The following is a 12,668-nucleotide window of genomic DNA, read 5'->3' as shown; positions in this document are numbered from 1 at the left end:
AATGTTAGAATTCAATTGGCAAAAAGATTATGTATCAGCATATAATTCTGTGTATTTCTGTATCTTATGTATTTGCATATCCTATGTTCAAATATTGTATGTTTATTGTATACATGATGTTCGTTCTCTCTTTAAGTATATCACTTCTGTTTACAAGCTGAGATCTTACTGATGGTCTCTTCTCTCCTGTCTGTCTTTTCAGTCACTGAAAAGGAAGTACAGCAGTGGTAAGTTGCACTGTCTTCTCTCTCTCACACATTCTGTCTCTCTCTCTCTCTCTCACGTGCACAAACACACACACACACACACACACACACACACATACACATTCTCTCTCTCTCTCTCTCTCTCGCCTCCTCCAAACTTACAGACCATCATTCTGTCCCATTTACCTCTCCCGTCAGTCTGTTCACACGTCACTCGACGTGGGTGTTTGGTTAGCGCGGTCAAGGCAGCCTCGGTGCTGTCGCAACATTGGTCCAGTGTGCTTCACCATACACACCATGACACCATAACCCAAACCCTGCTGCCACCATGCCACAGCCACGGTGTGTGGCATTGTATCTGGACTGATGTGAGTGGACATGATGTGAAGGGAGCAGCACCCTGGTGGCTGGGTGGGGTCTGGGTGGTGGGCTTCTGGGATGCTGGCCGAGGGACCATGCAGGCAGCAGGGGGCGATACCTGGCCAACACATGCATGTGATGCCACACTGATCAACGCTTTACCCGGTCCAGCTCACCCGTGTCTAGTCATACAGGGCTAGGGGGGAGGAAGGAGATTTGGGAGGTTTGGGAGCAGGAAACTCCCAAATCATGCAGGACTCTGTGCAGGACTCTGCGCAGGACGCTGTGCCGGACTCTGTGCACAGCCCTCCAGGACATGAAGGCATCTTAAAAGAAGACTTTATACAATACTTTATTTTTTATACAAATGGCTGATATAAGCTAAACGCTGTACAGAAATGTTTTGTTTTCTCTTTTTGTTTTGCATGGTGTTGACTTAACACTAGCAACCTGACATTAACAATCTTACATCAGCTAGGCTAGCCTGCAAATTTAGGCCATGTTGAGTCATTCCCCTTTCTTTCTCTCTTGCTCACACTCTCTTTCTGCCTCGCTCTGTCTCTCCTTTCCTAAATCCCTTAATGCGTGTGCCAAGAGCCTTGCTTTGCCCACCTGCTGTATGCCACACACAGCAGATGGAGAGCGAGTGACACTAGATGAAGTGCCCAGGGGAGAGAGAAGGAAGAGAGAGAGAAGGAAGAGAGAGAGAGGACAGGCAGAGGAATGAAGGGAGTAGCGGGGAAAGAGGGACAGAGCGATATAAATGTTCCACGACAGACGCATCAAACACAAACGCATGTAAGAGGAAGCTGGACGAAAACAATAGAACAAAGTGAAAGCAGATAAAAAAGGCTACGGTCAACAGAACAGGAATGGAAGTGAATTCGCTGTTTTCCCAGGATGTGAATAACAACTCCAGTTGGATTACTGAGCACCTTCTAAAGCTACATGAGAATGTAATTCTAACCAAGCCTTGTTCATTTTTATGACGCGGAAGCACGCTCACTTCCCACATTAGTGCTTCACACTGATTCACCTGACAGCGGGAAAAGACACACACAGTGCTGTCAGGGAGCCGGTGAGGGGTTTGGTCAGGCTCCGCACTGCAGGCGCTTTCAGTGGGCAGTCTGCTGCCAAAGGCAGGTCTGGTGCAGACTGGGGCCTCAGTGGAGGAGGGAGCCCAGCCCACGGGAGCCCGGCCCTGCAGTGGCGGGCGCATGCAGACTGCCAGTGGCCCTCCGGGACACGTAGTAGTCCCATTTCTCCTAATGCTTTATTGAATTTGGGTTGTGGAATGCGTGTTGACATGAGACGGAGACTTACTGTACCTCCGGTTAGACTCTCATGGGATATATACCCAGACACTTCTAAAAATATTGTTCAAATTGTTTCCTTTTTGTTGGTACAGTAAACGGAGAGGAATTCATCAAACACATTCAGAGGAAAAACATTTTACTTCATAAATTAATGGTATTTTTTTGCCCTAGGAGGCTCAAGAAAATCATCCTTGGCAGAATTCAAAGTTTCAACAAAGCACTGAACATTGAATTGTACTGAGTGGGACCATTTCTAGTTGGTAGATAGTCAAAATCGTATTAAGATTATTCAGGATTAACATTAATTTCCATGCTAATTACCCTGTCATGTGTACACTTAATTTTTACTTTCACACTTTTGGCTTTTGCAGTTATGTAGCTTACCCTGAGCACAAATGATTCTAAAGTTGAAGGTGCCACTTACCCATGAGTGATTCAGTGTGATTGATTTTGTTAATTCATTTTGTTTTGCGATTAATTTTGTTTTGTTTTAGTGAGCTTGCAGATTTTTAATTTCAGCTGTATTTGCATTGCTTTATAAAGATAAATGCATAAACATGGCATGAATTAACAAACTGGTCAAACACAGCACAGGCTACACGAGACCTACAAATGCCTCCAAGAAATCGATGTAAATAACATTACTGGTGCACGTGCTACAGTCTTAATTTAGATTCATTACTGCATCGATACTTTGGGTGTGTCACCAAAAAAAAAAAAAATTAAAAAAGTTTTATATTCTGTTAGTGCAAGGATTGTTCTTAACCTCGTGCACCCTCATGCTGCAATGCATCCTGAGCCACAGAAGATCCACGCAATCTTTCGTTCATTGCCGCTGTCCTTTAAAACACTGATAACGTGTTGAAATATGCAAATAAGGCCTCCAACAAATCACAACATGTTTTGGCGTGCTGTAAGCATTATGAAAATCTCAGATGTTCCAGGCGCGCGTTTTAGATGGTTTGATGAAAAATCATAAAAATGATTCTGGTCAGAATAATGCACACACATTAAATCTGCAATATCAGATACGATCAACCTTGCAATATTATTCAACAATAAAACAGCTATGTGTACAGCACACGGTCCTAGTGGAGATGAGACAACTGCCACATGCGCTCTGGGTTTGCCAACTGAGAAAATAGCACATTGTACAACAGCCGTGTTGTTATTTGAAACTGCTTCTTGTTGCAGTACTAACAGCTGGCCTACCAGTCACCCTACAGCTGTCTTTCCTAGAGCTTCAAGTTCCCTAAATACTCACACACAAACATACAATCTCGTTATAATTGCAAGCGTTTCTTTCTGATAAACTGTATTTCGGATACGTCACGCGAAGGCACTTAAAACGCGTTTCGTCCATCTCAAGCGCTCGCTGTTAGATTCCCGCCCACGCGGTGTTTATTAGACGCCAATCAGCTGCCCGTGGATATGTCTTGAGTCTGAAGTGCGTCTCCCCTTCGCCATCCCTTCAACCGAATCTTCCACTGATTACGACAGACCGCGGCCTGATTACAATAGACTGTTTTTTCAGGCAACGTTGCCAGCCTGTTCGTCAAACACAGCCCTCGTTCAGGTAAAATAGTCTTGCTGAACTATTCACACAAACGTAAGACAGAGCAATATAACGTTAACAACTAAAGCATACAGACCCCATAATTTCAGAAATAAGTTTTTTGGTCATGAATAATTCATGGGACGTGAGTACGTACACAAAGGGAAGCGTTAGAGGACCGGTCAGCGGTTGCTGAAACCGTACCGACCATCCTAAGACTAGGACTACGATATGACCGAAAATACCGCATTGTAGTTATATCGAAACATATTGCGATTGCAGTATATTAGAACACATTGATGAACGCTTGAGATGACATAATGGGTATGATTTATTTTGATAAAAATATACATTTTTGAGATTCATCAAGGCTCCCACAGAACACAATGATCAGGAATGTCTGAGAAAAGGATGCTTAGAAGTGTCATCTTTTAGAAGTCTCCTTTGCATATTAGGCCTTTTGTATTATCTGTAATGCAAAGCCCAATATCGTGGAAGCAGCTGTTAAAATATTTATTAAGCACTCCAGTCTAGGCCAGTGTCAGAATAAGAAAGTGGTAAACCACATTTTATTTCTAGTTTTACCCATTAGTGCTGTTTGAAAGCCTGTGTTGACTTTGGGGCTTCAGGCCAAATTATCTTACATCCTGCTCCACTTCCCCTAAGCTCACCTAGGGCTATGTGGGCAACGCTACTGGGAATTATTACATGGAAAGAGCAAGCATTTATGGGTGCCAGCTACACACAACGAAAGTGTGACGGCTCCCTGCACTAGCAGAGTTGCACTCATTCCTTTTAGTTTCACCGGAAACATCAAAATCTGACATTCATCAGGTATATATTTTTTTCGATTTCACGACAGGATTCACAGGCAGGTTGGCCATTTTATCAGAGAGAAAAGAGCAAATGTTGTGGTATACGTCTGTGATGTAGATGGTCACAAAGCGATGGCTCTTTGGTCTGGTGGTCAGAGGATATATTTATGCAAGACCTCAGTTTGACACTGGGTGTGGTCACTGCCCTCAACCTTTGCCACAAATGGTGTCAGAAGTGGGACAGTACAGTGAGCCCATCGGGAGTATGCTCATGGTTAAAGGAAGCTCCTCTGGCGTGAGGGGATGGTACAATGTCCAGTGTGAAGCCCTGGTGAGGGGCACAGGTGTGACCCCGGATGAAGGCTGGATATGTGAAGGACACATGGAGAGCGTGAAGTGCAGGGCTGTGCTCCCTGAAGGTGATGGCAGTGTGATGGAGACTGTCAATCCCTGAAGGAGAGGCTGGTGTGATGGAGACTCTTAATCAGGAAGATAACATGGATGCTCTGGCTGCAAGACCTAGGCTTGAGATTGGGTGTGATTGCTGCCCTCAGCCTTCACAACAACGTCTCATCTCATAAACATGTGTATCACTGAGTTTCTCACTTCTAAATATCACTTCATTGGTTGTTTGAGTACAATTTACAAGTGGGTCAAATGGTATTTGCCAGTTTCTGACACCACTTGAATGCAGCATAAGTACATGGTAGATATAACAACTGTCACTTCCGGCCCAGCTTCCCCTATATATACAAGAGGCACCGTGTAACTCTCTTCAGCCCCATAGAGATGGGAGTGAGAAAACCATACTACTAGACCAAACATGCCTGAAAGTAATTGTTACAATAATGAACTTGGCAGAATCTCAGACATATTACTTTGTCCTAATAAGTGTTTTATAGCCAAAATGCACCTATAACAACTGGTACATTACAAAGTAATTAGTACAGAATCTAATTAGTGCCAGTCAACTGATGTTTTTTTAGCAGAATGAAACCTATTCATAAGGTCATAAATCATCAGTAGATGATTCCCTTGGGTGGTCTAGCAACAGCAAAACAGTTGCACAATTTTGTGTTTGCAAACAGAGCACATCATTTGTGGGCACTGACTTTCACTCAAATGTGAATGTCCCTTAATTGCATTTTATACCCATGTGATGACCTCAAATAACATGCCATTTGGCCACAAAAATTGACATTCAAGTTCGTGACGAAGCTGTTTCTGCAGGAGGTTGAAGACTTCTTTTTTATTCCTCACAGGATGTGTGTGAGAGCTGGGATGCATCAGCGTACAGTGACCTTCTCTTCACTATCCCAAAACTCTTAAGTCACATGACTGCTTTGCTTTGTTCCAAATACAGATGGCCTAGAGAATGTTGGCTAAATTACAAATGGATGTGTGAAATATTTCTGATGTTAAAAAGTCAAACCTTCTGTACAGCTAATGTGTCTCGCATTAAAATGCATCCCAAATGTGTCCTTGTAGACCTTGTAGCAATATGTTTAGCACTTTCCAGGTATAAACTGGAACTTGTATCACACCAGAGAGACATTTTTAATGGTTTAAAAAGTTGCTGGTTTAATGTATATCTAATACTGTTGTAATATAGAGTTGCATTAGAACTCCAGTGATTTTATTTCCGACACACCTGGCTCTAATATTCTGATGCTACTGCAGGTATGGATATTCTGTTTCAGATGTGTTATATTCAGGCTGGACACCTAAATAACTAAATGCCTCTTGTGGACTGTAACTGAACTCCTCAGCTGAGTGATAGAGAATCATTATCTCCCATCCAGTCTTTCCTAATCACCTTTTTCAAATTGCCAAGCAACATGAATTTCTGAACGAAGTGTGGCTATTTCAGGGGTCCACATACCACTGCCATGCCTCATGACTTCTTATTCGCAATTAGTCTGATGAAATGAACAGCGCAGAATCACCGTGGTTAAATAGCTGGATAAGCTCAGAGTTGATGGGTGGTTCAGTACGTTTTTTTTTTTTTGCATGCTAATTATACTGCACTCGAAGGGGAGAAACAAGCCGTCTGGCGCATGAAACCCTTCGCTGTCAGCCGTCTGCACTGGAGGGGGAGCACTCACGTCTGGGCTTTGTAGTTGTGGATTATGGCTCAGACTCCAGTGCTTCTTCAAATAAGAATGTTCATTCCACCACATATCTTTGCATATTTACTCAGTTTCTATGAACACACCCTCTAGTCTTTTTAATTTCTGCAGCAGTAACAGCCTCTCACACTCCACCTTAAGTATATGCTTTAAAGAGCCTTTTCCAGATAGCATTTAACCTCAGCTGTTGCCACCTCAAATTTAACATAAAACATCATGGCAGTTTGCTCATATTTTACATTAAATTTATGATCCAAATTTTATGGACATTAGTTTTTATATTCATAGATTTTGTCATCTGCTGTCACCTGGTCGATTTTGAAGATGCCAGTTAACACTATAGTAGATCCTTCATTTAGTAATGCTGTTAACTGTGTTCCTCATTCCCCACATCCTTCTGGCTATCTGCTCGGCAGGTACAAAGGTTTCATTAAGGACTGTCCCAGTGGACAGCTGGACTCAGCTGGCTTTCAGAAGATCTACAAGCAGTTCTTTCCCTTCGGGGACCCCACCAAGTTTGCCACATTTGTCTTCAATGTCTTCGACGAGAACAAGGTAGTGGAGTGAAAGGCATGAATGTGTGAAAGTTGGCTTCAGTGAAAGAAAATGGCAATGGAATATGGGTGGTTACTATGGCAAAATCAGGAACATCTGGGAAAAAAATCTAGGCTACATACAGACAGAAATCTAGGCTATATAAAGCACTGTGTAATGAAGAGACAATTACTGGGTGTGCATTTGTAGAACACACTCTCCTTATCTGGCTGTTGACAGACCTGTTCCACAGCAGTGATGTCTGCGAAATCCAAACCTCCATTCACACGTCAGCATCGCAATTACTGACTGCCGCAGCAAACATTTAAAAGCTGTCTCTGTGTACCATAGTTTTCTACCTGTAGAGTTTGACTAACTCAAATCTTGTCTAATTTCAGCTTGCTTGTTATGATTTTGCTCTACTAAGCGGCAACACATTGTTGGGCTTGCCTGGTCTGAAGTCAGTGTGTAACAGTAGCAGTCAAACAGGCAAGGAAATAAAGCTTGCCTGACTAGAGATACAAAAGCTTCTCGTCTGGTGAAATTCAATCAATTAAATCCTCTAATCCTCCTTGTGGGAACACACCTGTCACTGGGTCTTTGTTATGAGAATTAAAACAGCTCTTTACATTACTTTTCACATTCTGTTTTTGTTCCTCCACACCCCCCCCCCATTCTTTCTCTCCCCCTTCTCCTGTTATTCTCTCTCTCTCTGCAGGATGGCCGCATTGAGTTTTCTGAATTCATACAGGCATTGTCTGTCACCTCCAGGGGGACACTGGATGAGAAACTCAGATGTAATAGCAGACATCCACTCCTTCCTCATACCGCTGTTTCAGGCCCTTTTCTTCACCATAAAAACTTCATGAATTGCCTTTTGATTTGATTATTTAGGTTTCATTGTAAATGTCTCTGCAGAGCATTTTCTGTGTGTGTGTGTGTGTGTGTGTGTGTGTGTATGTGTGTATATATATATATATATATATATATATGCATGCATTTCTTAATATGCTTGCATTGCACTGGTGTGTTACAGGGGCCTTTAAACTTTATGATCTTGACAATGATGGTTACATAACTCGAGACGAGATGCTAAATATTGTGGATGCCATTTACCAAATGGTGGTGAGTTAATTTAGATATTTCTCCACAGCTCGCTCTCTCCACATAGTGACAGGTAAAAACTAGAAAGAGATAGAGTATAATTTTCTGTTGCATTTCAAGTCCTTAAGTGTTTCTCACTCTGTAAACACTGACCTGACCTGTTAAAATATAGGCCTTTATTTGTGTGTGTGTGTGTGTGCGTCTATATTCTACTGGAGTCTCAGGCTATCAGCTTGTTTTGATTGTAGGGAAACACAGTGGAGTTACCTGAGGAAGAAAACACACCAGAGAAAAGAGTGGATCGCATCTTTGCAATGATGGACAAAGTAAAGTCCATACACACACACACACACACACACACACACACACACATACACCTGCACACACACACAAATATACACAAAGCATTTTAACTTTTTATAGTAATCTACAGAAAGCTTAATCATTGGAAAATTGGAAAGCTTAATCGTAGGAAAATTAACATCAGAAATGACAACCAGCTATGCAGCTGTGCATATGATCCTGCTGGTCACTGTAGCCTTTAATGTTTTGCATTTACATTGGAAAATATTCTTTGCCCCTGGTGTATAAATGATGTTATTTATTATTATTTATTATTAATGTTGACAAGCTTCGGTTATCTCTCACTTTACCGTTCCATTTGAGTATAGTGCCTTATTTCCAGTTCTCTCAGCTTGCGACCTGGTGTTCATAAGACATGGCCCAATCACAGTGGAGCTCTTCCTGTACCATGGCCATGCAGGATAGGTCATTTAAAGAGGCATGAACACACCATCCTGCCCCTATCAGGAGACGCTGGCTTGGGCAAACCTCAAACTGCAACTCAAAAGCTTTTGCCTACAAACTACAAACCAGCATTTCTTCTTAATCCCCATGACCCAATGCTATGTCCCCTTTTTGTGGCAGATGCCTGGCCTATATTTTTTAAAAATGGAGCATTAGTGTACATTTGCAACTGCATTGCAGCCCTTAGGTAGGGCAGCAAATTATTCTGAACTCACTATCCAAACAAGTACACTAAGGCACCAGCCTAATCTCAGTATTATTTTATTCATTTATTTGGGTGGAAGCCAAACTAAGGAATTTTATTGATGCTGTAGAAACAAACTACTGAGTTCTGAACTGCTGGTTTTGAAGCATTGCCCCCTGGAGGTATACATACCCACGTTGCCTTTTGGTTTCCCCAGAATGCAGATGGTATGCTGACACTGCAGGAGTTTCAGGAGGGCTCCAAGGCAGACCCTTCCATCGTTCAAGCGCTGTCCCTCTACGATGGCCTGGTGTAGCCCATACTCAGTGCCACATACAGTGAGTAGTCAGCACCCTTCTACTGCTCTCCCCGTTGGATAGGGTCCTGACAACAGACCTGTGTTCTGACAAGCATGAAATTCAGATTCTCATGCGGCCTTCCGAGAGTGATGCTGTGAGTTGCAGTCCTGTAGTTTAAAGATGATGTTCATATTAAATGATATAATATATGTATGACATATATGTGTGCATATGTTATTTGTAGGACATCAAGACAATCCATCCTGCTTGCTGTGTGGGAGGAAACCGGACATGTCTCCAGCTGTCCCACACTCGCTTGGACCAAGCTCTGCACTGGTGCACCGTGGGAGCTTTGTCTGTGGAAAATGCTCAGCTGTCAATCACTCATGTCCATAGTTAAAGGGGACACGAATCCCACCATCTCCTGCAGAAATGTTCCAAAGATGCTGTCCTCCACGACACTCGCTAATCAGGCGGGATGACTCATTTCCGGGGGTGGGGGGGCTGGGGTGGAACCGGGAAGCTCCCACGCAGAAGCACTAGCCGAATTGTTTGCCTTTCCTCAGATGCAGTACACACGTATAAATTAAATACACATCAATTTCGCTCAACACCAGGGGACCTGCCTTGCTGCGATGTTCAGTGAAGTCACAATGAAGAGAGCCACACACATCTCACTCCTTGAAGCTACAGGCACTCCAATCCAGAGAAACATACAACACCATCACAAGCCTTTCCATGCAAATTGACACATGTATGAAAAACCTTTAGGCGATTAACCATGTTTTCCACTATTGAATGGAGTTCAATAGTAAGGCCATGAGCAACTGGGACTGACAGTCGAGTCTTTCTGATGATCACGTGTTGTACTATTTCCTTTCAAGTATGCAGAAAAGCATCCAATATTTATTTATTTACCTATTTATTTGATTGTTTTGAACTTTGTTTGTTGCAACAAAAAAAAACAACAACAACCAGACATTTCTGCTGCAGCTGGTGCTGGTCGTGTGATGCTTTTGTGCACATTGCTAGCCTGTATGTTCGTGTTTCCCACCCGTGTGTCAAAGTGAAGCTTCCGCTACAGCCTCTATGTATCGTTTCTCCAGCTTCTACTGACAGACCGCATCCGAAGTGTTCTGTGTACAGCAGTTCAGTGTTTGAGTGTATGGCACATTGTACTGCACGAGATCGCAAAGTCTCATACGCTCAGATCAGTTAATGCAGCGCCTCACGTCTTACCATTTGGAGCCCATATGTCAAGGTAGTTTAGACTAAGCACTGATATGTATTGTCTCTTTTTTAATCATGGTATTTCCAGTTTGTAAAATTAAAAATGGCAGCATGGGCAAATTTACCAGTATAACGTCCCAACTTCTGTCATGTCTGTAGGAAAACGGTTAGGATATCTGCTTTTACCTTTTAAGAAATCAGTGCTGCGGTCCGTATTGCAAATCACAGATAACAGAGGAAATATTGTGAATACAGTCGTGTCGGAGTTTATGTAGTGGCGAGTATTACCGAGGTTCTTAAATAAATCAAACTGGTTTTGAAACAGAATTCTGGGTCTGTTGCAATGGAAGGGCTAAAGTTGGATTTGGGAGCAGACCAAACAGTTTGGAACGTGAGAGAGTTTGGTTACAACTTTTCAAATGTGAAGTACTTGGATGTTACTTTTAAAACCTTTAGAACAGTAAAGTAAATGAACCCTCATAAATCCATTTCTTCAGTAGCAGAAGGGTAATCAAAACAAGCATGCCCTTTCATGCAAAGCGTCTTTTTTCTCTTTTCAAATTTAAAATCACTTCAAAGGTAAAGACATATACACTCCATCCACCCTATATTCCAAACAGAAACTTTTACCTATAATATTTAAAGTTAGTTTATAATTAAAATTTAGCTGGCTAACTGTGTTCTAACTTTATGAAATGCTCCTTCAAACGCTCAGCTCAGATACACTCTCACCCCTGATCTGTGTCATTTCACCTCACAGTTGGGCAGTGCTACTGTTTGCTGTGGCAAGATTTTGTCCTCCTGACAGGCTAACTCCATCTGTGCTTCTAGCTGTCAGTTCGTCACGTTTAAGGGGTACGTTTTTGAAGATGTACTTCGAATACAGCAGTCCCAAGATCTGTGGTCACATCACTCCTGTCTTCGCCAGGTGGTTGTTAATTGTAGCTAACGGAGGAGGCAGAAGGGAGGTTTGTTTCACTGTCATTGTTGAAGGATTTATTTCCTTCATGTTACTGTGAGATGGTATCACTACTTGATGCTCATCTCAGCATGCCTTTTCTTCAGTGAATTTTTCAATTCGCAAGTGCGCTCAATTAAATACTGCCACAAGTAACAATATTTCGAGTCAAGTGTTATGTTCTGCGCCACTTTCATTCTGGTGATTTGGTGTTTAATTCTGCTTCCCTTGTTTTTTAGCATTTGAAACACGTATTAAAACTGTTTTTAAAACTCAAAGTGGAAGCTGGAGCTCTTGCTTTCAAGGCTTGTACACTTACAAACTGCTGGTAGCTTCAGAGAAACTATGGGCTTTGAATAAGGCTGCAGCAGAGGCAGCCATAAAATGACTCAGCACTCTCCCTAGTTTAGGATTATATAACCACTTAATAAACTTAAGAATTCTACAATAGATTTTCAGGAACTTTATTAGTACCTTATTAACCACCCTTGAAGGGCACACACGCTGGGATTTTTTAACTATTTTTCCATAGTTGCTTATTTAAATACATTAATGATTAAATCAGTTTCTGGGGCCTATACCACCATTTCCAAAATTTTAAATTCATAAAACTAGCTACATCCTTTCTTGCTTGAATATGACTCAATACTAAAGTTAGCCAACAGAAAAGGTTGGTGTAGGAGGGATAATGGTCTGTGGCTGTTCAAAGTTCAAAGTTTGGGCTAGTTCAAGTGAAGGGTAATGTTAATACTACAGCATACAAAGACATTTTTCACAATTATATGCTTCCAGCTATGTGGCAGCAGTTTGTGGAAGGCAATTTCCTGTTCCAGCATGACTGTGCCCCTGTGCACAAAGTGAGGCATGGTTTGATGAGTTTGGTGTGGAGGAACTCCAGTGGCCTGCACAGCAACCTGACCTCAATCCCACCAAACACCTTTGGGATGAAATGGAATGTTGATTTGTGAGCCATGTCCTGGTACCTGCTTTTTTCCTGAATTGGCACAAATTCCCACAGATACACTCCAAAATCCTGTGGAAAACCTTACCAAAATTCCTCATTTATTGACTATGGTTATAGAATGGGATGTCCAACAGTCTCAAATAGGTGTAATTGTCCTGTGTTCGGATACTTTTGGTAGTATATAGAACGTTTTATGCTACATGTTGG

At 42.2% G+C, this 12,668-nt stretch overlaps 1 protein-coding gene across 1 annotated transcript in view; it reads left to right on the top strand.

Annotated features, from left to right (window-relative positions):
* Positions 1-10,866, top strand: part of ncs1a (neuronal calcium sensor 1a) — a 17,112-nt gene extending 6,246 nt beyond the window's left edge. The window contains exons 2-8 of the mRNA XM_026998426.2: positions 203-227; positions 6,798-6,936; positions 7,634-7,712; positions 7,952-8,040; positions 8,268-8,345; positions 9,228-9,348; positions 9,554-10,866. Of these exons, the coding sequence (XP_026854227.1) occupies positions 203-227; positions 6,798-6,936; positions 7,634-7,712; positions 7,952-8,040; positions 8,268-8,345; positions 9,228-9,326 (509 nt within the window). The 3' untranslated portion in view covers positions 9,327-9,348; positions 9,554-10,866. The remainder of the gene's footprint in view (positions 1-202; positions 228-6,797; positions 6,937-7,633; positions 7,713-7,951; positions 8,041-8,267; positions 8,346-9,227; positions 9,349-9,553) is intronic.
* The last annotated feature ends 1,802 nt before the right edge of the window (positions 10,867-12,668 follow it).

Source organism: Electrophorus electricus, chromosome 6, assembly GCF_013358815.1.
Source record: "Electrophorus electricus isolate fEleEle1 chromosome 6, fEleEle1.pri, whole genome shotgun sequence".
NCBI lineage: Eukaryota > Metazoa > Chordata > Actinopteri > Gymnotiformes > Gymnotidae > Electrophorus > Electrophorus electricus.
This window is presented reverse-complemented; position numbering and strand designations above follow the sequence as displayed.